General features: G+C 35.9%; 2 protein-coding genes across 6 annotated transcripts; one reads left to right on the forward strand and one right to left on the reverse strand.

Moving 5' to 3' along the window:
- Positions 1 to 5244: 5244 nt before the first annotated feature.
- Positions 5245 to 8348, forward strand: LOC131645611 (uncharacterized). The gene is made up of 4 exons (XM_058915959.1): positions 5245 to 6246; positions 6327 to 7271; positions 7353 to 7747; positions 8252 to 8348. Exons 1-4 carry the CDS (start codon positions 5245 to 5247, stop codon positions 8346 to 8348), a joined length of 2439 nt encoding a protein of 812 aa, XP_058771942.1.
- An 8679-nt stretch (positions 8349 to 17027) lies between these two features.
- On the reverse strand, positions 17028 to 22743 carry LOC131641853 (bZIP transcription factor 16-like). Of its 5 annotated transcripts, none has more exons than XM_058912164.1 (13): positions 22370 to 22742; positions 21869 to 21987; positions 21722 to 21781; positions 21561 to 21635; positions 20301 to 20390; positions 20131 to 20190; positions 19838 to 20007; positions 19322 to 19376; positions 18675 to 18726; positions 18369 to 18580; positions 18133 to 18210; positions 17929 to 18054; positions 17028 to 17375 (listed from the first exon to the last, which is right to left on the reverse strand). In XM_058912164.1, the coding sequence occupies exons 2-13, from the start codon at positions 21938 to 21940 to the stop codon at positions 17274 to 17276; spliced, it is 1152 nt and encodes a 383-aa protein (XP_058768147.1). In that variant the 5' UTR covers positions 21941 to 21987; positions 22370 to 22742; the 3' UTR covers positions 17028 to 17273. The 5 variants fall into 5 exon arrangements, with proteins under 5 accessions (XP_058768147.1, XP_058768134.1, XP_058768151.1 ...); XM_058912151.1 differs by having other exon boundaries at positions 18291 to 18580; positions 22370 to 22741; XM_058912168.1 differs by having other exon boundaries at positions 18675 to 18717; positions 22370 to 22740.
- Positions 22744 to 27582: the final 4839 nt, after the last annotated feature.

Genomic DNA, 27582 nt, shown 5'->3' on the forward strand with positions numbered 1-27582 from the left:
CCTGAAACTTAAATCATATTCTTTCAGAATATGGTTTAGACTGGGAATGGATTTTTCTGAATCAGAAGGAGATCCAACATTATTGGATAATTTTAAAAGTTTTTCTTTTAATTTAGAATTCTCCAACTCAAGCTTCTTTGTTTCAAATTCAAATTGCTTTTTCAGCTTTTTGTATTTGAGACTAATCTGAGACTTGAGTTCCAGTAGTTCAGTTAGACCGGAAACTAACTCATCTCTAGTAAGTTCAGAAAATACCTCTTCAGAATCTGATTCTGATGTAGATTCTGATCCGTCATCTTCTGTCGCCATCAGCGCACAGTTGGCCTGCTCATCTTCAGAGTCTGAATCATCTTCTGACTCATCCCAGGTTGCCATAAGACTTTTCTTCTTATGAAACTTCTTCTTGGAATTTTCCTTCTGAAGATTTGGACATTCATTCTTGTAGTGTCCAGGCTCATTGCATTCATAGCACATGACCTTCTTCTTGTCAAATCTTCTATCATCAGAAGATTCTCCACGTTCAAATTTCTTTGAACTTCTGAAGCTTCTGAACTTCCTTTGCTTGGTCTTCCAGAGTTGATTTAGCCTTCTGGAGATCAGGGACAGTTCATCTTCTTCTTCAGATTCTGATTCTTCAGGATCTTCTTCTCTAGCCTGAAAAGCGTTAGTGCATTTCTTGATATTAGATTTTAATGCAATAGACTTACCTTTCTTTTGAGACTCATTTGCGTCCAGCTCTATTTCATGACTTCTCAAGGCACTGATGAGCTCTTCCAGAGAAACTTCATTCAGATTCTTTGCAATCTTGAATGCAGTCACCATAGGACCCCATCTTCTGGGTAAGCTTCTGATGATCTTCTTTACATGATCAGCCTTGGTGTATCCCTTGTCAAGAACTCTCAATCCAGCAGTAAGAGTTTGAAATCTTGAAAACATCTTTTCAATGTCTTCATCATCCTCCATCTTGAAGGCTTCATACTTCTGGATTAAAGCTAGAGCTTTAGTCTCCTTGACTTGAGCATTTCCTTCATGAGTCATTTTCAAGGACTCATATATGTCATAGGCCGTTTCCCTGTTAGATATCTTCTCATACTCAGCATGAGAGATAGCATTCAGCAAAACAGTTCTGCATTTATGATGATTCCTGAAAAGCTTTTTCTGATCATCATTCATTTCTTGCCTTGTCAGCTTTACGCCTCTGGCATTTACAGGATGTTTGTAACCATCCATCAGAAGATCCCATAGATCACCATCTAGACCCAGAAAGTAACTTTCCAGTTTATCTTTCCAGTATTCAAAGTTTTCACCATCAAATACCGGCGGTCTAGTATAACCATTGTTACCGTTGTATTGCTCAGCAGAGCCAGATGTAGATGTAGTCTTTTCACTTTCATCAACCATCTTTTACAGAAGCGTTTTTCTCTTCCTGAATCTTTTCTAAACACGGTTAAGTGCTTGCACCTTAGAACCGGCGCTCTGATGCCAATTGAAGGATAGAAAAACACTTAGAAAGGGGGGTTTGAATAAGTGTAGCTTTAAAAAAACTTGACAGATAAAAATAAATTGCACAGTTATTTTTATCCTGGTTCGTTGTTAACTAAACTACTCCAGTCCACCCCCGCAGAGATGATTTACCTCAACTGAGGATTTAATCCACTAATCGCACGGATTACAATGGTTTTCCACTTAGTCAGCAACTAAGTCTTCCAGAGTCTTCTGATCACACACTGATCACTCCAGGAACAACTGCTTAGATACCCTCTAAGACTTTTCTAGAGTCTACTGATCAACACGATCACTCTAGTTACAGCTGCTTAGTTCACTCCTAAGACTTCCTAGAGTATTCTGATCAACACGATCACTCTAGTTCCTTACAACTTAATGTAATTCTAAGAGTATTACAAATGCTTCTTAAAAGCGATAATCACAACTGTGATATTTCTCTTAATCGTTTAGGCTTAATCTCACTAATATATTACAACAGCAATGTAGTGAGCTTTGATGAAGATGAAGATTCTGAGTTTAGATTTGAACAGCGTTTCAGCAAGTTTGATATAAGTTGTTTTGGTGCAGAATCGTTAACCTTGCTTCTCATCAGAACTTCATATTTATAGGCGTTGGAGAAGATGACCGTTGAATGCATTTAATGCTTTGCGTGTTCCGTACAGCATCGCATTTAATGTTATACGCTTTTGTCAACTACCTCGAGCCTTGTTCACGCTGTGTCTACTGACGTAGCCTTTAATAGCTTTTAACGTTCCTTTTGTCAGTCAGCGTAGCTTGCCACTTGTACTTTCTTCTGATCTGATGTTTGTGAATACAACGTTTGAATATCATCAGAGTCAAACAGCTTGGTGCATAGCATCTTCTGATCTTCTGACCTTGAAGTGCTTCTGAGCGTGATACCATCTTCTGAGCTTCAGTGCTTCTGATCTCATGTTCTTCTGATGCTTCCATAGACCCATGTTCTGATTCTGCTTCGACCATCTTCTGATGTCTTGCCAGACCATGTTCTGATGTTGCATGCTGAACCATTTGAGACAAAGCTTCTGAACGCTGAATTATGCGTACTCTTTATATATATTTCCTGAAAGGGAAATTGCATTGGATTAGAGTACCATATTATCTTAAGCAAAATTCATATTATTGTTATCATCAAAACTAAGATAATTAATCAGAACAAATCTTGTTCTTACAAAATTGACTGCTACTTTCAATTCTGCAGCAAATGCAGTCAACACAGGCAATCTTGAAGATGGCATGTCATTGAATTGGTCTTTTAAAACTCAGACTGGTGATTGACCCGGTCAATGCATTGGAACACTGGGTTAGTGATCGAACCAGCGGGTCACTAGTTAACCCTCATGATTGTTGACCCGGTCTCTTTAAAAAATCAAAATAATAAAACATGTGCATATAAAATTTAAACATATTAAACTTAATAATAACTAATCCAAAATATAATTGATCTATACAATATCTTAATATATTTAAATTTAATACTTATATTTATAAATATAGCATGTATGCTATATTATAATTTATTTAAAAATAATATTATATATTAATATATTAGTTTTAACTAAAATATTATATATATATATATATATATATATATATATATATATATATATATATATATATATATATATATATATATATATATATATATATATATATATATATATATATATATATATATATATATATATATATATATATATATATATATATATATATATATATATATATATAAACAAAATAGTGTACTATTACTTATTTATATAATATTGTATATTTATACATAAGGTTTTATTTCTTATTAAAGTATATATTTACCGATATCAAATATATATAAATTATCTCATTTTAAACAAAGAAATATTAATGACCAAGCGGTTGAAGCCCTAGTATATGAAGTGCAGGTTGTGTGTTTGATACTCTGTTGGGCCTTGGAATCTTTTTATTAAATATTGAGGTAGTTAACCAGCTATTGGTCTGATTCATGGACACTAGAGGTCTAGAATGTAAATAAGGAAAATAGGCTTTAGACATTGAATAAATAATAGTTAGCAAAGTCTTTTGTAGATAACGATCATAGAGAGTGTAACAGTATTCGGAGAATGAAAACTCTTTTCATCTCCTTCCTCTTAATTTTTCTCTGCATACTTTCTGGTTATTGTTCATACTTCATGGAGATTGTGCAAGACCTGATAATAATATGTTATATAATATTCATCCATGATCTTAACGTTATAGTGTCACTAAAGCCGATGAGAATATTTATCAAACCAAATTGTTTTTTCAACAAACAAACAAAAGTTAAAAAGATCAAAGTAGGCATGACAACAAAACTCATATCTGCGGGTATTCACCCGAACCCGCTCCAAAGTTGACGGGAAAAACCCGTTTTGACTGGATTTGGATTTGGGTTTTTCCCCATTATAAAATATGGGGACGAGTCGGATAATGGAGACACTAGTACCCACCCCAAACCCGACCCGTTTATTTCATTATGTACATTAGTATTATTTATATTTCATAATTTATATTATTAAATATGTGGCTGATGTTTTAATAATTTGATTTGTATTTATTTTTTAAAATAGGGATAATAGCTATTTTCCCCCCTGCCATATTAGCGAGGTTTGAAAAACACCCCTGTAAAAAAAAAATTTAGATTCCCTCCCTAACATATTCAGATTCCTACAAATTGGTCCCTCCCCCCATCCAGTCACCAGAATCTGAATTTTTTTAATAATTTTTTGAGTTATTTTAATTAGTGACATGGAATAGATGATGAGTTGGCACAGTAATTGAAGGTAGCTGCGGTAAAAACTTTTCATGAGTTCACAACCCTCAATCCCAAACCGAAAACCCTAAAACATTATTTGAAGCAAAATCAACCACAAATTTCCTATCTTGTTAACGTTAAACCCAGATGTTCATCACCAAAATCAACCACCTGCAAATCAATTTTTGAAGCAAGGCACAAACGCTCTTCCTCGCATTGAGTTTTGAAAGGTATGTCATGTATAAACGTTGTTTTTTTGTGCGTTAAAAGATTGAGTTGTTCTGAACATTTTTTACTTCTCTTGTGGTCCCAATCCAATTTTGTGGTCCCCTAATGCGAGTTGTTTATATTAAATTTCAGAAATGTCCACCATCAGTGTCGTATTTCACCATGGGGGTCAATTTGTGCGTGAAAAAAGGTTCATCTTCTACAAGGGTGGGGACGAAACTACTGTTCACGAACAAGACCCGGATACTTGGAGCTACTTTGAAGCTTTTAGTTTAGTTAAAGACTGGGGTAATGTTGGTTTTAGACTGTGGAGGAAGATCCCCGGTGTTGATGATAGTTACTTCCATGTCACTGATGACAAAGAAGCTATGGAAATTGCCATACATTGTATCAATAATAACGTCGATGGTCATATATGGGTTGAACACAATGTTGTGGATACTGTAAGCAAGGTTTCTGTGCCATCTGGTTGTAACCCTATGCAAGAAAATGATGACAGCAGTAGCAGCAGTGATGACAGTGATATTGAAGGAAAATTGTTTGATGATAGTGAAGAAGAGAGGGGAACAGTAGAAAATGAAGGTTACGAGGAAGAACAAGCAGCCCCTGAAGTTGATGCTGATTATGTTGAAGTGGAATTAGAGAAATCCACATAAGGTAGAAGGCTTGAGGGGAATGGCAAATCAGTTGCTTACAAGAGATGTGCTAGCAAGAAAAGCAAGATGACTGAACAATCACCCAAAGTCAAGGTATCTGTTCCATCTAAACTGTTTGGTTGTACCTCAAGCAAGATCCCCACTAATATCCCAAGAGATGATGTTGATTATTGTAGTGAGGAATTGGACAGTTCTGATCCCGATGAAAGTGGTGATGAAAAGAATCCAAAATATGAAAAGTTTAGAAGTGAGTTGATGAATAAAGACTTCAAATTCAAGTTAGGAATGGAATTTAATTCTTTGGTGGAGTTCAAAGATGCTATTAGGGAATGGTTTGTTCTTAATGGAAGAGAGATAAGGTTTGTAAAAAATGAAAACTATAGGGTTAGGGTGGAGTGTAAGGGCAAATGTGGTTTTTTGGCTTTGTGTAGTAAAGTTGGTGACAGACACACTTACCAACTAAAAACATGGGTGGGGTCACATAGTTGTGCTAGGGTTTTAAATAACAAATCAGCCAACTCAAAGTGGGTATCAAAGCTAGTGGTGGAAAAAAGGAAGTCCATGGGAAAGGTAAAAGTGTCTGAAATAATGTCTGAAATGAGAATGAAATATGCTGTGGGTATCACTAAAGGCAAAGCATGGAGAGCACAATGCTTGGCTGAAGAAATAGTTGAAGGAGATGCAACTAGGCAATACACTATGTTATGGAGGTATGCAGCAGAGCTTAAAAAACAATGTCCTGGGAATACTATCAAGATTGATGTGGAGAGGCCTCTGCCTACTATTCAACCAAGATTTGATAAGTTTTACTTTTGCTTGGATGGATGCAAGAAGGGATTCATTAATGGCTGTAGGCCGTTCATTGGTGTGGATGGATGCCATCTTAAAACAAAGTATGGAGGTCAACTCTTAGTAGCTGTGGCTAGAGATCCAAATGACCAGTATTATCCATTGGCTTTTGGAGTTGTAGAGACTGAATCAAAAGAAAGCTGGAGGTGGTTCCTGCAATTACTTATGGAAGATGTTGGTGTAGAGAGGAAATATGTGTTTATATCAGATCAACAAAAGGTTTGCTCTTTTATACAACTTTATTTTCTTACTTGTTGTATATTGTTCTTTCCTTTTCCTGACTAATCCACTACTTACAGGGACTTGTAGCAGTGTTTGAAGAAATGTTTGAGCAGATTGAGCATAGAATTTGTCTTAGACATCTCTATGCAAATTTTAAGAAAAAGTTTGGTGGTGGTGCAGCAATTAGGGATCTCTTAATGGGAGCTGCTAAAGCAACATATTTTCAAGCTTGGGAGAAAAAGATGAATGAGTTGAAGGCCCTTGACAAGAAGGCATGGGAATGGCTTATGGGTGTTCCAACCAGATTGTGGTGTAAGCATTCTTTCTCTTTTTATCCAAAGTGTGATGTATTGATGAACAATTTAAGTGAGTCACTTAACAGTACAATCTTGCAAGTTAGGGACAAACCTATCCTCACAATGTGTGAGTGGATTAGAAACTACTTGATGAATAGGATTGTTAATAATTTAGAAAAGCTAAGTAAGTGGAATCACAATATTATGCCAATGCCTAGGAAGAGGCTAGACAAGGAAGTCTCAATGAGTGGTCAATGGCTCCCTACTTGGAGTATGGGTGACATCTGGCAGGTGCATCACCCATTCAATGGTAAACAGTTTATAGTTGATCTTGGGAAAAAAACATGTTCATGTTGTTTTTGGGAACTAGTGGGTATACCATGTATGCATGCTGTGTCTGCCATGAGTTATCAAAGTTTGAATCCAGAGTCATATGTAGATGAGTGCTATACTAGAGAGGCATATCAAAAGTGTTATGAACATAATGTGAGCCCCATCAATGGGATGGACATGTGGCCATCAGTAGATGTGGAAGATATGTTGCCACCTATGTTTAAGAAAGGACCTGGTAGGCCAAAGAAGTTAAGGTATAGGGAACAAGATGAGTCTGGTTCAAGAATGAGAAGGCCTGGTATTTCATATAGATGCACAAAGTGTGATCAGTTTGGGCATAACTCAAGGAAATGCAAAAGCAAGGAACAAAACCCTAATGCACTAAAGAGAAAGGTAAACAACTTAATACATTTATTCAATTTAATAGCTTGTTATTTATAGCTGGTTGCTTATAATACATTGCATGATTTTCAGAGAAAGGCACCAAGAGCCAAAGCTGCACCTGCTGGAAATGAGGAAGATCTCCCTGCTGAAAATGATGAAGTTGCACCTAATGGAAATGAGGAAGCTGCACCTACTGGAAATGAGGAGGCTGCACCTATTGGAAATGAGGAAGCTGCACCTACTGATACTTATGATGATCCTGACATAGATGCTGCAATTGAAGCTATGCTGCAACAAGAAGAATTATCACAAGTCTGCAATCCCACACCCTCTACAGATGTTCAAGCTGCAACAGTCAATCTTGCTCCTGCATCACATGGTCAAACTGAAACAACAACCATAGCAGCTGATCAACCTAAATCTACTGCATCTGTTGCAAAAAAAAAAAGAAAAAAGCATCTGTTCACAAGCCTAAGAGGAAGAGGGTTAGTGAAAGGATTAAGATTTTGAAGAATTCAAGGCAAATTAGTGGGCCTGGCTCAACTTCAGATACACCATTGGTACTTGATGATGCGGATGAAAAATGGAAGGACATTGCAAGAAGAATGACTCAGTAGTTTATTTGTAACTTTATGGCATTAGGGGAATTCATTGTTTTTGGTGACTGTTTGCAATGAATATGTAATAGATGTTGTAAGGTTTCTAAACCTCTTTTTGTAATGAACATGTGGTTCAATTGTTTCTGATGCTGTAATGAACAAGTGGTTTCTAAGCCTCTTTTTGTAATGAACATGTAATGATCATGTGTTGGTTCTATGCCTCTTTTTGTAATGAACATATAATGATCATGTTATTGATCATTGTAATGCAACTGTTATCAGTATTATAGTGGTATGAGCATTCTGTTATGAGCATTTTGTTATCAATATTCTATTTGTTTTGGTCTGCAATAAGAAATTGTATTATGGCATTTAATTGTATCATAGCAGCTGGTGTTATAAGGATTCTGTTATGGCATTTTCAATATTGGATATCACAATAAAGGCATTTATATGGCAGTCTGGTGTTATGGTATCAAAGTATTAGATATCTGTTATTAAGCATTCTGTTATGGCAGATAAATTTGGCACATAAACCTTGGCATGTAAATTTGGCACATAATTGAGCAACATTGATTCACAACAATCTGAAATAACAATTGAATATGGTCTGTTACATATAATTGAGCAACATTGATTCACATTAGAAATTTGAGTTACACGACATTCATGAAATCATGTTTCTTACATTCTTCCTAAGCCTATAACATAAATTCTTACATTCTACCTAAGCCTATACCATAAAACACACAGTAACAAGCAACTATTGATATCACAAATTTCACTACTTTTCTAGTGTTGTCAATAGTAATCTTCAATTCTTCGATCTCCTTCGTGAGCATCTTAATCTGGTGAGCCACAGTCTCGCACGTACAGACCAAACGATCTTCCTTTGAAACGTCCACTCCAAAATACTCATCATCCCATAGAAACAGCTCGCAATCCTCCTCTTTCTGCAAACACATAATACAGTTATGTTCCAAATAGCTGGAAATCAGAATAAGTAGAAGAAATAGAAAATTGGAAAGCTAATGAATCTAACCCCCCCAGTGCTTGCACTTCCAGTATTTTCTCCCTGGATTTGCTTTGGATTTGGAAATAAACATTTTCATTGGGAGATCGTGTCCACATTTGGGTCTTGTTCTTCCATTAGAGAGGATGCTTGTGTTTGAGCTTTCTTCCATGAAGACGAAGATGAGAACGCAACAGCGGGAATACGACAAAGGAAGAACGAGGGTTTTGCTTGTAGAAAGAAGAAGATGATCGAGCTTTCTTATGAGAAGAAGAAGATGACTTTCTCGGGCTGCTGTTGAAGAAGGGAGAAGAAGAAGATAACTGTTAGGAGTAAATTAATGGTAAATTTATGTGTTAATAGAAGTGATTTAGTCTCCAAACCAATGCAAAATGTGATGAATCCATAGGTTTTTATGAAGAATTGAACTGAATAAGTTTAGTTCATGTATAAAGCAAATCGAATCACTTGTGGGTGTTATTGTTGCAGGTTTTGAGCTAAATTGGAACTTAAGAAGAACATGAGGAGGATAGAGAGCTTGAAGTCTCAAAGGCAAAGGAAAAAGTTGGTTTCTGCAAAGGTCGCGCCGCGAGAGTTCTTCCTCGCGCCGCGAAAATATCTCTGTTTGAGGGGCGCGCCGCGCCAGCCCGTTGCCGCGCCGCGGCCTCGGCGTTAAAAGCCCAAAAGTTCTGTTTTAAAGCCCTAGTTTTCCAAGTGGTGGGATATACTTTGTTGGAGCAAAATTAGGAGATCTATCTGATTCTGAAGCTGAGAACAACAATTGAAGGTGGATTCTTTACCAATTGAAGGCATTCCATTGATGAAGATGAATTCCTCCATTGATTATTGTGTGTTCTTCATGTCTATGGAGAGCTAAATCCCCCTTGTTGAGTCTAAGGTAGTAGTTAACCTATGAATATACATTACCATTGATTAATTCCTGTGAACAATTGTTTGAATTTATTATCAATAAGAAACCTTGCTTTTAATTTACATCATTGTTGAATCTTTGATCGAAAGAAAGGATTTAACTTTTGCCCTAGGTTACTATATTGATTCAATACCAATTCGCAGAGATGGAATTGTGATTGGGTTTTCATAATTATCGTTCTTAATTACTATTATCGATATTGATATTTGGAGAGATCGAATCTCATACCGGTAAAAGTTTATCTAATTTGATTTGCAGACATGGAATCTTATTTGAGGATAAGTGAAGATAATAATTCAACGGATTGTTCTATTGTGAATTAATTGATAACTGTATAGGATTAGGTTGATGAACCCTAAAGGCTCAACATATTTCTCTAATTGTTAACACAAAGTCTTTTACTTGCTTTTATTTTATTATTTGCTTTTGATATTAGTAGAAGTATAAAACAAACCAAACCAAATTTCCTAACTCAAAATAAACAACTATAGAACGGCAGTGATATTAACCAATCCCTGTGGATACGATATATTACAGAAAATATTTACCCACAAATACTTTCAACAAATTGGCGCCGTTGCCGGGGATTGGTGTCAATATTGCACGCATTGCAATAGTTCTTATTTTGAGTTTTAATTTTTATTTGGTTGTTTCACGTGTTTGCTAGTTTTTGCAGAAGATTGTGTATGCGCAGCAAAGTTTCTAGCGATCAACTTCTTTTTGATCCCGAGATCGAAAGGACCGCTAGGAGGTTAAATAGCAAAGCACGAAGAAGAGCAAACATAGCAAAAGCAAGAGACAACGCAACCGCGACATCGTCACAACAACTTGAAACCATTGACGAGTCGCAAGAAGGATTCTTCTTTCACGAACTATTCACGGAGGAAGAACAGGAAGTTTTAATACAACCTACTGTTGGCAACATGGCTGCTAATGGTCCATGTGCTAATAGTCCAAGACTCAATCCTCAGTTCGCTAGAACTGCCGCCAACGGGCGACCGACAGAACTGAAGACCGGTATCATACAATTGATTTGTGCAAGTCCTTTCGCCGGATTGGACCATGAAGACCCGTACACGCATCTTACTCGATTCTATGAGTTAGCGGGTACTACGGGTGTCGCTCAAGCTGATGAGGAAGCATTATTTAAGAGGTTGTTCCCACACTCTTTGCTATCTAAGGCAAAAGATTGGTATCTGGATCAACCCGAGGTAGTGATGACAAATTGGAACACATTGGAAGAAAAATTTCTGGAAAGGTTTTACTCTCAAAACCGATTCTTCGAAGCAAAAACAGCAATAGCAGTATTTTCTCAAGGTAGTAATGAATCTTTGAATGAAGCATGGGAAAGGTATAAAGCTATGTTGAGAAAGTGCAAAGGACATGGTTTTTCAGACGTTGACCAAATCCATATGTTCCGTAACGGTCTCACAGCTACAAACAAGACACTTTTGGACGCTACAGCTGGTGGTTCTCTCATGTCCAAAACACCTGAAGAAGCTACTCAAATAATAGAGCGAATGGCTCTAAATGATCGTCAAGGCAATCATGATCGAACGGTAAGAGATAAGAAACCCGGATTGTTGGAGCTGAACAACAGTGATGCTCTACTTGCTCAGAATAAATTGCTAACTTCACAAGTGGAAATTTTGACACAACAAATGTCCAAACTACCACAACAACTTAAGGAGCTGAACGGGGTATCTAATTCGTATCAAGTTGCGAAGTGTGAATTGTGCAAGGGCAATCATCAAACAGGATTCTGTCCACCAGTCCTAGAAGAAGAAGTAAACTACATGAACAACACTCAAGGACCAAGGCAGAATCAATACCAAAATCAGCCATATCAACAGAATTATCCTCCGAGGAATAGCAACCAAGGGTATCAACAAAGACCCAACAATCAAGGGTACCAGCAACAAACTTTTCAACCATACAATCAACCGCCGCCACAACAACAAGGAGGACAATCTAAGTTGGAAGAGACCATGAATCAATTCATGCAAATGTCAATGACAAATCAGAAGAACCAGGAAGCTGCAATTAAAAATCTGGAAACTCAAGTAGGGCAACTGGCTAAACAAATTGCAACTACTCAATCAAATGCAACATTCTCCGCCAACACTCAAGATAATCCTAAAGAGCATTGTAAAGCAGTGACGACTAGAACCGGTAAGAAAGGTGCTGAGAAAGAAGTGGAAATCAATGATACCGAGAAAGAGGATAATAATCAGGCTGCGGAAGATGAGGAGAATGAAATCATAGTGAGCACCATGAGCAAAGATGCTGAAAGAGAAATAGATGAGACCAAGAAAGAAAGAGGGATGACAGAGAAAAGAAAAAGTTCTAAGACAAAGAAGGTAGATCCTGTGATACCAAGCCAACATCTACCATACCCCCACGCTCCGTCAAAGTCAGACAATGCCAGGCAATATAACAGGTTTATGAGCATCTTCAAGCAACTCCATATAAACATACCATTTGCCGAAGCATTAGAGCAAATGCCCAAATATGCTAAATTTATGAAGAAAATGCTCACAAAGAAAAAGGGATGCATAGATGAAGAAACTGTGGTGCTTGATGCTCAATGTAGTGCTATAATCCAAAGAACTACTCCAAGAAAGGAATCCGATCCGGGGCGAGTAACCTTACCATTAAATATTGGAGGTAATTTCACTGGCGATGGGTTAATTGATCTGGGGTCAAGCATCAACCTAATCCCTTTATCCATTGTCAAGGAGTTAGGGAATATTGTGATGAAGCCCACTAGTATGACTTTACAATTGGCCGACAAGTCTATCACTTCACCCTATGGAGTGATTCAGGATCTGCTAATTAAAGTAGACAAATTCTTTTTCCCGGTAGACTTTGTGGTTGTTGACATGGAAGAAGATCATGAGGTACCTGTGATTCTAGGAAGGCCATTCATGAAAACCGCTCGAATGATGATTGATCTGGATGAAGGGATCATGAAAATAAGGGTGCAAGATGAAGAGGTAAAATTTAATCTGTTCAAGGCCAAGAAGCATCTTAAGAACAAGAGTGATATCTTCCAAATCGATACAACTGAAGGAACAACCAAGGAAGACAAAAATCAACCTCCGAGCTACTTCCAAGTTGGACAAGAGGTACTCCTGTGCAACTCAAAACTAAGATGTCTCTCGGGTAAAGCAACAACAAAACGGTCTGGACCACTGATAGTAAAAGATATATGCGACCACGGTGCCATTATGGTAGAGAATCCACTGACAAAAGAGAGGAGAACCGTTAATGGAAAACGGTTAAAAGATTTCTTTGGGGGAGTGGAGCAACATGCACAATTTTTAGTTCCTTGAAAGCATGAACCGTCGAGCCATGCGACGTTAAACGAAGCACTTTGTGGGAGGTAACCCACACTTCTAATGTTTTGTTTTGTTTAACTTTTATTTCAGGAAATAATAAGGGAACCTTTCTGGTGAAAGCTAGGAAGAGGCAATTGATATTGCAATACCCTCTGTGAGTCAATCCTCTCGGGCTTGCTACGAAACATTGAGGTCAATGTTTAGTTCAAGTTTGGGGGTGGATTTACTCTTTTGCATTGTGAAATTTTTTTGCTTTTATGTTTGTTATTTGTCCCCAGTTTAGAATGAGTAGTCCCATAACAAAGCGAGAATCTCAAGCGAAGTATCAACAATGAAGCAACATGTATGAAAGTGGTAGGCAGTGAATGTTCAAACTTTTTCAGTTTCACTTTCTTTTTCAAATAAGTAACAAAGCAGGTATGAATTTTTGAACTCAAACTCTTAATGTGTGCATGAAATGTAGGTTGTTAGTAAATTCTTAACAGAAGTTCTTTATGGTACATCGTTTGTTGGATCAGCTTAGCCTTAACCATTGTGAGGAAAGCTGTCCATTGTTTACTATATGCAGGAGACCATCAATTGTTTTGACTTGTTTGTATCATGCTAAACCGGTTGTTGCATCGTCTGTGGAAATCTGTGGAAGTGATTTAGGCAATTGTTTGAATCTGAGAGCTCTTTTAGCCTATTCTAATGTACAATTCATTTTCTTCTGTGAGAGTGTGACCCTTTGCTAACCATTCTTTGAGCCTGAGGTCAAGATAAGCATTATAATATACACCAAGGAAAATATCTGGTGAGTTTTGATCTCAATAATTTTTTTTTGGTTTTGGACCATCAACCATAAAATTTGGTGATGTGTTGTCTCTTTGACCTTTGTTAGAAAGTAGGGGAGCATTCATATAATCTAAATACAGGTTGATCTCCAAGTTGGGGAGAGTCACATTCAAAAGAGGAGTAAGTACATGTGGTAATTGGTGAAAGATAAAAGAAGTCGTAGTTTGAAAAAAATTTTGGAAAAATGAACACCGTTTGAATATAACGGATGTTGAAAAAAAAAAGAGATGAAAAAGAAAAACCAAGCTATGAATGAAAAAAGATGGACAGGTAAAGGAATTAGAGTTTTAGAGAAAAAGAAATAAGTTATGAATTGGATGCTTCCCTGTATTAGGAACAACCCTTGATTATCTTCTTTTCTTTGAATCTAAACCACATTACAACCATAGAAAGACCTTCTGATTCTCAGATTCCACAAGACTTGATGCGAGCAATTTGGTGAACGTATGATATGGATCTTTGTTGATTTAATTGTTTGGATGAGTGTTTAACCCCTCTTTTATTCATCATACTTTTTGATGAGAGTGATTAGTGCTGATTCAATTACAATTGTGTAGTGTTTTGAACTTCTGGAGGTAATTTGCTTTCAACGTTTGTTTCATGTGGATGTTCTGAGTTTGCAGGTAGAAGAAGAGTATTTGACTTGGTTACTGGATTGAACCACTTGAGAAAAACTTTTTGAAAAACTTGTTGCTTGATTGTCGGTAAACTTTACTGGAGGTAAGTAATTTTGTTTAGGGACAAACAAAACTCTAAGTTGGGGAGAGTTTGTTAGGAGTAAATTAATGGTAAATTTATGTGTTAATAGAAGTGATTTAGTCTCCAAACCAATGCAAAATGTGATGAATCCATAGGTTTTTATGAAGAATTGAACTGAATAAGTTTAGTTCATGTATAAAGCAAATCGAATCACTTGTGGGTGTTATTGTTGCAGGTTTTGAGCTAAATTGGAACTTAAGAAGAACATGAGGAGGATAGAGAGCTTGAAGTCTCAAAGGCAAAGGAAAAAGTTGGTTTCTGCAAAGGTCGCGCCGCGAGAGTTCTTCCTCGCGCCGCGAAAATATCTCTGTTTGAGGGGCGCGCCGCGCCAGCCCGTTGCCGCGCCGCGGCCTCGGCGTTAAAAGCCCAAAAGTTCTGTTTTAAAGCCCTAGTTTTCCAAGTGGTGGGATATACTTTGTTGGAGCGAAATTAGGAGATCTATCTGATTCTGAAGCTGAGAACAACAATTGAAGGTGGATTCTTTACCAATTGAAGGCATTCCATTGATGAAGATGAATTCCTCCATTGATTATTGTGTGTTCTTCATGTCTATGGAGAGCTAAATCCCCCTTGTTGAGTCTAAGGTAGTAGTTAACCTATGAATATACATTACCATTGATTAATTCCTGTGAACAATTGTTTGAATTTATTATCAATAAGAAACCTTGCTTTTAATTTACATCATTGTTGAATCTTTGATCGAAAGAAAGGATTTAACTTTTGCCCTAGGTTACTATATTGATTCAATACCAATTCGCAGAGATGGAATTGTGATTGGGTTTTCATAATTATCGTTCTTAATTACTATTATCGATATTGATATTTGGAGAGATCGAATCTCATACCGGTAAAAGTTTATCTAATTTGATTTGCAGACATGGAATCTTATTTGAGGATAAGTGAAGATAATAATTCAACGGATTGTTCTATTGTGAATTAATTGATAACTGTATAGGATTAGGTTGATGAACCCTAAAGGCTCAACATATTTCTCTAATTGTTAACACAAAGTCTTTTACTTGCTTTTATTTTATTATTTGCTTTTGATATTAGTAGAAGTATAAAACAAACCAAACCAAATTTCCTAACTCAAAATAAACAACTATAGAACGGCAGTGATATTAACCAATCCCTGTGGATACGATATATTACAGAAAATATTTACCCACAAATACTTTCAACAATAACCTAATTTGTTTTAGGGTTTTCGGTTTGGGATTGAGGATTGAGGGTTGTGAACTCATGAAATTTTTTTACCGCAGCTACCTTCAATTACTGTGCCAACTCATCAACTATTCCATGTCACTAATTAAAATAACTCAAAAAATTATTAAAAAAATTCAGATTCTGGTGACTGGATGGGGGGAGGGACCAATTTGTAGGAATCTGAATATGTTAGGGAGGGAATCTAAATTTTTTTTTTTACAGGGGTGTTTTTCAAACCTCGCTAATATGGCAGGGGGGAAATAGCTATTATCCCTTTAAAATATTTGAAATGTATGTATGACATTTTTTGAGATTGTTTTGTTTTATAATGTAATTTGATTTTTGAAAAAGTAAATACTTTTATTTTAAAAATTAATTTTACTAAATGGACGGTGGCGGGACGGGGATACCCAAACCCGTTTAGAACGGGTTTGGATTTTAATTCTCCATCTCCATTTAAGATTGGGGCGAGAAACAGAAGTTGATTGGGGATTCGGGTTTGGGGACGTGAAAACCATCCCCGACCCGTTGTCATGCCTAGATCAAAGTGACCCTTTTGAAAATAAAGAATCAACTTGAACTTTAAAAACGAGTCAGAAAACCAAGAAGATAATTAAATCACCATTGAATGATTATTTTGTATTATTGCTACTACATAATAAGTTAGATGGTTATGTCATCTTTATTAAGCATGACCTAACACCTAAAACGTTTTAAGTGAGTAATACATCTCACAATTATTAAGAATAGACCAAAAGATAAAGTATATATTTGATCTCTTAAAATTTTAAATAGATATTAATCTCTTAGTGGTCGCGATCATTTGTCTGTTGTCAATCTCAATGGTCCCAAGAGTCTTAAATAAAAATCTCATACAATTTCATATACTATCTTGAATCTCATAAATAAAACTTGATTATAGAAAATTGATATATTTAATTTAAGTTTTAAACCAATTTGACTAATATTATTTTTTGTTTGATGAATTGTTTTACCTGAAGCACCACAATCCATATAATGGACAATACTCGGGTCCCTTTAAACCTTATCACCTACCGCAACACTAACATTTGAAGCAGCAGATAAGGCATGAACCTACAATACAGGTTGGGTTTTGCTGTCAAAAGCAAGATAAATTTAGAATGAGGGACCATATAGGATAAACCGGTCCTAATATTACATATGATCGATCGACTTTGATATAATTTTAACTAGATGCTATTCAAAAAACAATAACTTGTTGCTATTTGGTTAGGTTATCTTCCTGAAAAGCAACATCAAGAAGGAAGCTAGATTCTAATGAACACCCTGCACAGCCTCTGTCTAACTCTAACCACTTTGTTTAGTGTCTCCTCCACCCACATGCTCCACATGCTGATCATTCTGGCCCGGCACGATATCCTCGTTCCTCGGTATCTCCCCCTGTTTCGCCTGTAAAACCATTATATCTTTGTATCAGGTAGCAGGTTTAGTATTTGCATAAATCTTTTAAAGAATTTGGGAATGCAATGCAAATTGAAAGTGAAATGGTCACTTGGTCCACCAGACCTTGTTGACCCTTATCTGAATCGGGGTTGAAATATTTTTAGATATAAATGGTATGCGGAAAAGACAATATCGAGATACCAAAACATAAGAACATGTTCATGCCAAAATCGGCTTGTAGGATGGGGATTGCCCCATTTATAAGCACATTTTCAGGTTATATATTATCCAATATAGAACTTTGAACACACCCCTTACACCTAGAACTGGACATCTGCATGGAAATAAATAGTGGATGACCCGATAATGGAAACCTTATAGCAAGTGGTCCACCAAATCTTAATTCAGGTTTTGATACCAATCTGAAAAAATATGGTTGGGACTAACTCAACCTTACAAAACCAGTTTATAAGGGGGGAGGATTGCCCCCATTTATAAACACATGTTCATGTCATATATTGTCCGATGTGAGACTCCTAACACAAGATTTCAAAATCACCTTGAGGGCTGCATTCTCAGCAAGTGCCTTCGCGTGCTCACTCTTGATCCGGCTTAGTTCAGCACGGAGAGAGGCATTTTCTTCACTCAAAACATCAGCACGCTGAGCTAATTCATCACATTCAGCCTGAAAACCACAAACCCCAACATTAATTTGATACATGTCAATTATGAGGCAGTAGTAGGAAAAGGCTAACTCTATTACCTGCTTTCGCAACCTGGATCTACGTGCAGATTCCCTATTAGACTGCTTCCGCCTTTGTCTTTTAAGCTCCCTTTCATCCTAATAGTTAGCCAGAAAAGATGAGAGATTTAGCAAAGTAATGATGCAGCAAAATAACATAACCTGATGACAAAGTTAACCTGTAGCCAAGGTTGTGAATGAACACCATCTCTAGGCCCAGCATTAACCATCCCTCCAGCAACTGCAGTAGAAGGTACCTTTCCATGCATTGCAGGAACGGTGGATGAAGCTGGAGTTCCCCAGAAATCCATTCCTATATTTAAATTAGTAGTGGGACCAGGAACTGCTGCGAGAGGACCAGCAACAGACATAGGCACGACAGACATAGTCTGGTTAACGACTGTATGAGGTGTATTAAGTACCCCATTTTGAGGCGCATGCGCTGAACTTCCATTTTGAGACGGCTCATCTGTAATACAGCAAAACACTTCAGCTGTAACAAACATAATGTATTGATATACTCAAATCAACACACAATATTTACAAATGTAACAATACCAGACCTTCAAAAGAATCTTGCCTCTCCCCGGATTTCAATTGAGAATCCTGCAAAACCTATTGAAATAAATACCATGCATGTAGGCAGTGAAAAATCAGCAGGAGAAACTAATAATTTTAGGCATCACCGTGAAGATATACATGCTATTATGTAGAATGCCCCCTTATAGCAAGATTAAGTAGATGTCATTTCTAAAGATCAATCTAAACCTTTCTAAGATTCTAAACAGGGTGGATCATGAACATATTGCACAATGTGGGGGTATTTTCATTTTAAGATACAGGATGTAGCATTTTTGTGAAGGTATTTCATTTTAATATTTGACTAACTGTGCTAAAGCTGGAGTAATTCTTAAACAGACTACAAGAAGATGTGCAGTAGGAGCTATGCACCCTAATTTTCTTTTCCAATTCTTCAAACACATTGGACATTCTTATAAAATGAACAAGTTAGAAATGATTTTAAGCGATAACATGTCAAAAACATTAATAGGCTCTTGCTGTTTTACAACAAAATGTTATCCTCATATTTGCGGAGATATTTTCATAATAAGTGCATGCAAGAGAAAACATGGATGAAAGGTTGTGTCACTACTTATTTGGAGAAATATTGACCAAGCAGTAGACAACTAACAGGTGGCACAGAACTTACATTGTGGGAGTTTTCATCGCTTCCTTCACTAGTGCCTTCACTTGCACTTTCACCACTGTAAATACAAGTTTTCATATCAGAATAGTAGTAGGCAGTATACAATTATAAATAGCAAACTGAAGCATTCAAGGGACTTAGATGAAGTGATTAACCACCAACTATCAACTCTACCAATAAATTTTGTACACTAAGGCAACGAATCAGAAATATTGATAAATTAGAAAATGAATATAGTAACTGGTGTTTGAAGGCATTAGAAGTTAAACATACAATGCTCCTCTATGTAAAAATTGACACATAAAACGTCTGTATAAGACATCTTTGAAGCTATATGAAAAAACCCGCAATGCTAGCTCATCTAAAGAAAGTTCACAGACCACTACTTATATCAATCATTATTACATTTCTAAAAACCATTATTTGACAGGAATTCATGCAGGGATTACAGGATTACTTTCATTCAACTAGAAGAGGGCATTATTCAACAACTAGGTCGATCAATACACTGCACCTTACCTTTTGGAATGAATTCCATTGGCAGATGCCCCTGGTGTTTTACCGAGTTCATTATTTTTTCCTGTAACCATATTCAAACTACCCATACTTCCTTTTGATCTTTTGATTGGTAATTTTTCCTTCACCTCATGAGGTTTACCATCAGCTTCACTGCTGCCTGGAGTATTTCCCTGCATTTCCATTCATAGGTTACTGTCTGCGTACTTGAATAAGGACAAGTCCAGCACAGGAGAGAGAAAAAGTGCAAAGGCCAAAGAGGAAGTGCAAAAAAGGTGAAGGCCAAAGATACTCACTGAAGCATCCACCATACCATTTGGAGAAGGCATGGCATAAGGACTAAAAGGATAAGATCCCTAAATAAATTCATAGAGAAGTGCAAATATTTGTTAAAGAAGTCCAGATTATACATATCGATCAATTACAATACAATAACCTCAAGAAAGCACAGTCTACGAAAGAATACCGGAGGCATGGATGGATGAGCATATAAGCCACCATGGGGATACATTGCAACATAAGGATGTGGTGGGGTGCCATAGGGAGGCATAATATGCTGCATGTAAGCATTTCATCAATGAAACAAAGGAAACGTGGAGGAAAATTCAATTCAAAGTAGATATTTTTTAGTATTGGTGTAGCAAGCTATACACAATTAGACTTGGAAAACAATAAAAAAAATGACATAGATGTAATAGTCAATTGATTAAGTTAGAAGTAATAAAGATAAAGGAGGGCATCAAAGACTCAAGGAAAAATAGCTGACCAATAAAAAGAATCAGGAAACAATTAAACATAATGGTATAGTTAAAGAAAAATATACTTTAACTATGGGTCACAACAACAAATCCCCTCAAAGAAAAACGAGGAATTGGGCCTGCTAGGCCCAGTTAGAAAACCCTAATTGTACTGATTGTTGACTTGAGAGGAAGCAGTAAACAGCTCGGCCATCACCATTGCATAAACAAATTCCTGGATTTTCCTCCAAAACCCAACTGATCCCTTCAATTAGGAAAATAGGATTTTTGCAAAAAACTCCATGTCAGATTTCTTGAAATACGGCCGCAAGTTGACTGGAAATTGCTGCAGTTTTCCCAATCATTGAACAATCCTGCCAGTCCCGATCCCATGTAAATTGCTGCAGAGAGGGAGCTTCAAACATAGTGGGATCAAACGATGTTACGAGGTGACTCGCGATTCCGCAATCACTGGTTTCACTTCATCCCTTTTTCCGTAGTTGTGGAGTTGATATATTTTATGGAGTATTTTTATAAATGACTTGGGAAATTATGGAAATTGTAATTGCATACAATTTAAATTCAATATGTTTATGTTTTTATATTTCATATGTGATAAATTCTTCTTTACTCAATTTTCTAAAATGTTTGTCAATAAAAGTGCAAATACTGATATTTATACCACGATTCATACCCATATCCTGAAACAGAAAAGCTCAAACATAAAAATTAACAAGCTACTTCCAATTTCAGTTTAATAATGATTCTATCTTGTCAAGTAAAACCAAAAAATATCTACATTCCCCACTGGTTTACACAGCTGAAGGAATTTGAGTCCCATTAGGTCTTATATGTGATAATTGTAATCGGATAAACTATTGATAGTTACCAACAGCAGTAGTGACGTCAGTAACAGTAATAAATGTTCACCAAATCGTTTCAGAACTTGGAAACTGTGATTGATCAATAATTATCTATGTGGCAATTACCTGGACACCCCACATATATGGGTGGGCTTGGGGACTTGATGCCATGTATCCAGGTGGAGGTATAGGAGAATATGCCTGCAGAGTGAAAGAATTGTGGATCAAAATCCAAGTTTGACATTAATTAAAAGACGTATGATTACAAAGACTTTTTCACCAAAAACCTGATAGTTAGCCCATTCAGGATTAACTGCCGGAGTGCCAGTTGCCGTTGAAGACTGCTCCTGGAAAAGGCAACAGGATGTTGTTGGCATCACACATAAAGTACTCAAACAACAAAACCATCAAAAACAAAAACAAACAACAAAGACCTGTGATGTAGCCACTGGAGGAGTCTTCGGCTCCTTTTCTTTTAACGATTTGTCTACGTCACTGCTACTCATGCTTTTAACAGATAAGTACCTTTCAAAATTTTATACACTAAACCATTCTGCACCAACAACATAACTTACATCACAAGCCAGCTAAAAGGACAACAGTCTCCATTGAAATTGACAAATAAACTCTACCAATGAAATGCTAAAAAAAACACCCAAAATCCAATTTTTTTTAAGTTGATTTTCTCTGATAATTCTTAAAAATCAGAAATTCAGCATAGTAATTCTCGGCAATTTCATCTCAATACTAACTAACAACAGCACTATTACATTAATTTAGTCCTATCAAAATTAAGTTGTGATCAATCAATAGCCAAAATTGAACACAGAGTGAAACAATCACCTCTACAAGACAGTAATGTGAATAATTAAAATCAAAATTATGGGAAAAAATAAAATAAAGGTAGCTAGCTAGTGAGTATGAGTTGAAATTACCGTTGAGGAATCGTCAAAGCTGGTGAAAAAGAAGCATGGTGATGAAACCTGATCTACAGAGGTGTCGAAAACAAAGAAAGGAATAGAAATTAAACAATTAAAAGAAAAATATAAAAAATAAGAACTTGTGTGTGTGACACGAGGGCTGAAAGGGGGCAATTATTGTGGAGAATTAGGGTTGAATCTTCGTGAAACGAAGAAAAATGGAGAAAAATTGGGGAGAAATGAGAATTAGGGTTTGGATTTGTTGGGTTGTGGTGGTGACTCACGGCGAGGAAGGAATGGGTTGCTGTACGGCGTCGCTGTCTACTTGGCACTGCGAGTCAGATTTTGTTTTGTAAAATGGGGGTAACAAAACAAACCCTTTTGTCTATTTGTACAAGTAACAAACTTTTTTAACCTTTGGTGTTGTACTCTTTCTAATTTTTACATGTCTTTTTGCCACGAATCGCATGGTTAGTATTGTTTTTTTTTTTTTCTTTTCTTACGGAAAGAAGCTTATGGTATTTCATTTAAAAAATTATTGGATGCATGTTGAATATCAATATAATTATGGAAACTAGTTAAAAATTGGATCTTCATAGTTAAAGCTAGAGCAACTTTATTGACTTTGCCTCCAATTAAGTGTTTGTAATTTATGAAATCAACGGAGCAGAATAGAATGAAGTGGAGCATAATGGAATAGAGTGGAATTGAGCTGGTGGAATATAGCATATTAGAACGACGGCAAAATAAGACAAGTTGTTCATTCCGTTTAAATCGGAGGGAAAGGTGTTAAACGACGGCAACTTATCTAGAGGAGGGTGAATAGATCCCCAAATTTAAATTACATTTTTTAAAAGATTTTGAAACGTTAAAAATCTATGGCAAGCGAAAGTATCGTGTTTAGATCGAATGTCGTCTAAACCGAACTGGTTATTGGAACCTCAGATATGCGCACAACCTTTAGTATATGATAACAATGATACAAAAGATTAACCGATTAAATTCGCAATCAATTGTTCTAATGAAATCACCTAAGCAACCAATTTCCAATGAATTCAATAGAAAAACTCAAAGTATCAATTTATCGAATACTTGGCATGCAATTGATTTTTCAGATTTTTCTTTTAAGTTTGTTGATTTCAAAATCCTCTTACAATTTATTTGATTGTAAGGCAATCAACAAATCAATAATGCTTTTAACAATCAACAGAAAATCGTTACGAATCAATCGCTCAATCAATGTGTTTAACAATTTGATAATAAAAATTTTAATGTGAGAGATAAAGAGATAGAGAGAGGACACGAGGAGTTGTTTTTGCCAATTCACGGATTGTCCTCGCTACGGCTACGTCTGCCCCCAATTCCAATTTGGAATTGAGATATCAATCTTACTATGCAAAAAATTGTTTACAGGAGATGTGAAGCAATACAATCCTACAAATTTTATGTTTGATGTTGATCCTTGCACTTCTCTTCCCTTGATTTGAGTTTGATCAAGTCACCCAACAAACATCCATTGATTCACCGTCTCGCGTTACTCCTTTGCAAGAAACCATTGTTCTTCAAAGCTTTCACTCAGTCGAATCCAAATTGCAAGTTGTTGTCACCCAAGATAACCAATTGATTCATCGTCCCACGCTACTCCTTTGCAAGAACCTCGCGTTATTTAAAGCCTTTCACTCAATCAAATCCAATTGTGTAACTGTTGTCGAAAACCCCCAAATCAACATCTTGATCTTTTAGTAAAAACCCTCATAGTTTTTCTTATGAAATCCCCTATGATTCTCAACCCAACCTTAGGTTACAACCAACCTAAATTAAACATTATTAACCAAGTCTAGATGGCACCCAAATAATGAATGATTATGTGTATGTTGTTTGTGTGTATGCATAGATGCAAGGTTGAAGATGATGAGCAATCTTAGTATGTGTTTATAGTTTCATCAAAACGAAAAATGATGCATGTATGATGTATATATAATAGTGCAAGTTAGAGGCAAAAGAGAAACTTACAAATGTGAAAAAGAATGCAAATTTTCATAAAAATAGCAGTATGTGTCAACACATGTAAGTCATGTGTCGACCTATGTAAATGTATGTGTCGGCACATATCAGGTCATGTGTCGACCTATGAATAACAGAAGCCACGGGCTTTAAAACTACAATACATGTGTCGACCTGAAAATCGTATGTATCGACACATAGACCTACAAGCTTCAAATATGCAGCACATGTGTCGACGTGAAAATTGTATGTGACGACACGTAGATAACATGTATTGACACATGAGTCAGAACATATAAACATAAGTTAAAATCTTTATTATTGCAACACATGTGGCGACCTATGCAATATATGTGTCTACACATGTACTAGTGTTTTGAGTCAAAAATGATTTTTAAAGCTTGCAACTGATTTTTAATGTTATGCAATGCATGATACAAAAGGAATATGGTGGTAAGTGATGAAATGGAATGGAATCCGTGCCACTCTATTTTGCTTCGCTACATCCAATTTTAAATAATTCAGACAATGGAATATCATTTTATTCCATCTCATTACGCTCATCTCAATCTGATTCCATAAATACAAACAAAACCTAACTCAATGTGAGGGTTGTTAAACAAAGATGAGAGAGAATCAATCGGAGAGAGAATGAAATGAATGGTATTATGTGAGATGAAGCAGAATAAGTAAAAGAAGTGGACTCGAAGTAGGAAGAACTAGAAACCAAGTGTGTTACAAATTAAAGAAGGTTGAGGTAACAACCTTCTACATAAGCAACTTACCTAAAGACATCAAATAAAATGAGGTAAAGAAAATGTTCGAAAGATAGGGAAAAGTAGTAGATGAGTATATTGCAAAAAAGAGAAATAAGATGGAAAAGATATTTGATTTTGTAAGATTCTCATAAGTAAAAGATGAAAGCTAACTAGAGATGCAACTCAAAGATATTTGATTTGGATCGTATAGGGTATGGGTGAATTTTATAGATTCTCAAGATCAGGAAGAAATGAACAAACAATAAATATCATAGTTTAAATGAGAACAAAGACACGACCAAGAAGAGAAACAAAAATCAACAAAAAGATAATTAGAGGAAGATTATATAATGGATCTTTTTAAAAATAAACTAAATTATTTCTATGATTTGTTTTAGTTATATTAATACATAGTTGGCTTTTTAGTAAAACAAACAAAATAAAATTGTACAAACTGCACTCTTTTTAGTAAAACAAAAGAATAAAATTGTAAAAACTACACTTCTAAGTATCGAACTAGAAACATAATGATACAACCTCGCGCCTCTATCCATTAGGCTAACGCTGCAAATATAAAATTCTTTAGCAAGCGCAGTATTTATATTTAGTATTTATTATAATTTGTTAACTCTTTTTTCGATTTTGAGGCCCCGATTTTTTGAGGCCCTGGGCCATGGGCCTGCTTGCCCTGACCCAAGGCCGGCCTAGGGCATATTCATTTGGGAGACTGATTAAAATGGATTCAACAACGGAAAAAATGCAAATGCTTGATTTGGCACGATTGCATACTAGAACATCGGTTTTAGAGTATATTAACAAAGTAATGAAAGTGAAAATTAACAATGTCATATGCCCCATCAAAATCACAGATGATTTGTGTGGATGTTGGGTTGAAAAGGAGAAGATGTTAGATCAAGTATTAGAGAATAAAGATGACACAAATTCAAAATTTTCATATGACTCCTTCATTCCTCCGCCATCGGCTATCACGGAAGACAGTGACATTGAAGAAATTTTTTGAAAAGCTATTGCGAGCATTGGAAATAAAAAAATCACATACTAGAAATGAGTATGTCATTTGTGAGGTGGCAGCAGGAAAAAAGGAAAGACGCAACAGAAATAAATTGTAAAAAGAACAAAGGGAAAAAGATAGAAATAAATTATGTAAGGAAAAGTTACAAGGTGTCAGATAAATACTTCACTCGTCATCATCAAAACCAAAAGCCTTAATCAACACTTTTAATGAAGATTTTACTTTAGAGTGTTGTCATCATCAAACTAAATATATTACTACAAACGTCATACCGACAAGCACATAGATCCATAATCTTGAGAATGTGAAAGAAAGGAAATGAGAAAGCTCGTCTAGTCCCGTGTCTGGGTGATTAGTGTAATGTTAATGTATAAGGGTAATTCTTGACTTACCAAGACAACTCACACGCACACAATTTTTTTAAACCTCTTTCAATTTACTAAAACACCATAAGTCCTCTGGAAAAACTATACAAGCTAATGTGGAGTTGACCAATGAGTGTTCTTAATCAACTCGGAAACATTTGTGCACTACCTAATTAGTTAAGGACTTAGTCCAATCGATTAAAGCAAGATAAAGACTCATTAATCGATTAGACACTACTATAAATAACGCTTTTTATGATGAAGCTTTCACCATGTACGATAAAAAACTGCAGGTACATGTTATCGGAGCGCCTTGTTTTATTTAAAAATTAATAATAATAAAGCAGTTACCTCGGATTTAAATAAAACAGACATAAATATATGCTTAGGGTTTGAGGTTCGATTCCCAAATCCTTTTATTTAATGTTTTATATGGAACAAAAAAGGCGCCTTTATTTTTTTAGATTTTATGACAGATATGTTACCTCGGTTTTCTATAAAACCGAGATAAAAACTCCTTAATTTGTATTCTTTTTGCAACCAAAAAGGCGCCTTTTATTTTTTGTAGATTTAAGTCGGCTATGTTACCTCGGTTTTTTATATTAATTGAGATAAATACTCTTTATCTTTTTAATTTCCTAAGTGTCTACCTAAATCAATTTTCAAGCCCTAATGAAAGGACATTAATTCCACAGCCAACGAAAGAACACTTTTTCTCCAAGGAGTTATAGCGAACAAAAAAACTCTCTCACCAGTTTGCTGTTCTCCATTACTGTTGTTCTTGTTCTTGTTGTTGTTCTCCACTATTGTTGTTCTTGTTGTTGTTGATGAGAAGCATTACTTTCGGTTGTTTTAGGTTTTGGTGTTTTGGATGGTTAACGTACAAACTGCCTCAAGAATCAATGAATATGAGAAAGACAAAAACATAAGTTACTGTAAGTTAAAATTGTTATGTTTTAGATTTTGTGTATGAAGCATTTCCTTTATTTTTATTTTGCCGCAACTGTGTTTTGGTTTTATTCAGATTTAGTAGCATATAACCATAGGATGAAAGTTGATAAATTAGTG

The sequence above is a fragment of the Vicia villosa genome, linkage group LG1, assembly GCF_029867415.1.
Source record: "Vicia villosa cultivar HV-30 ecotype Madison, WI linkage group LG1, Vvil1.0, whole genome shotgun sequence".
Classification (NCBI taxonomy): Eukaryota; Viridiplantae; Streptophyta; class Magnoliopsida; order Fabales; family Fabaceae; genus Vicia; species Vicia villosa.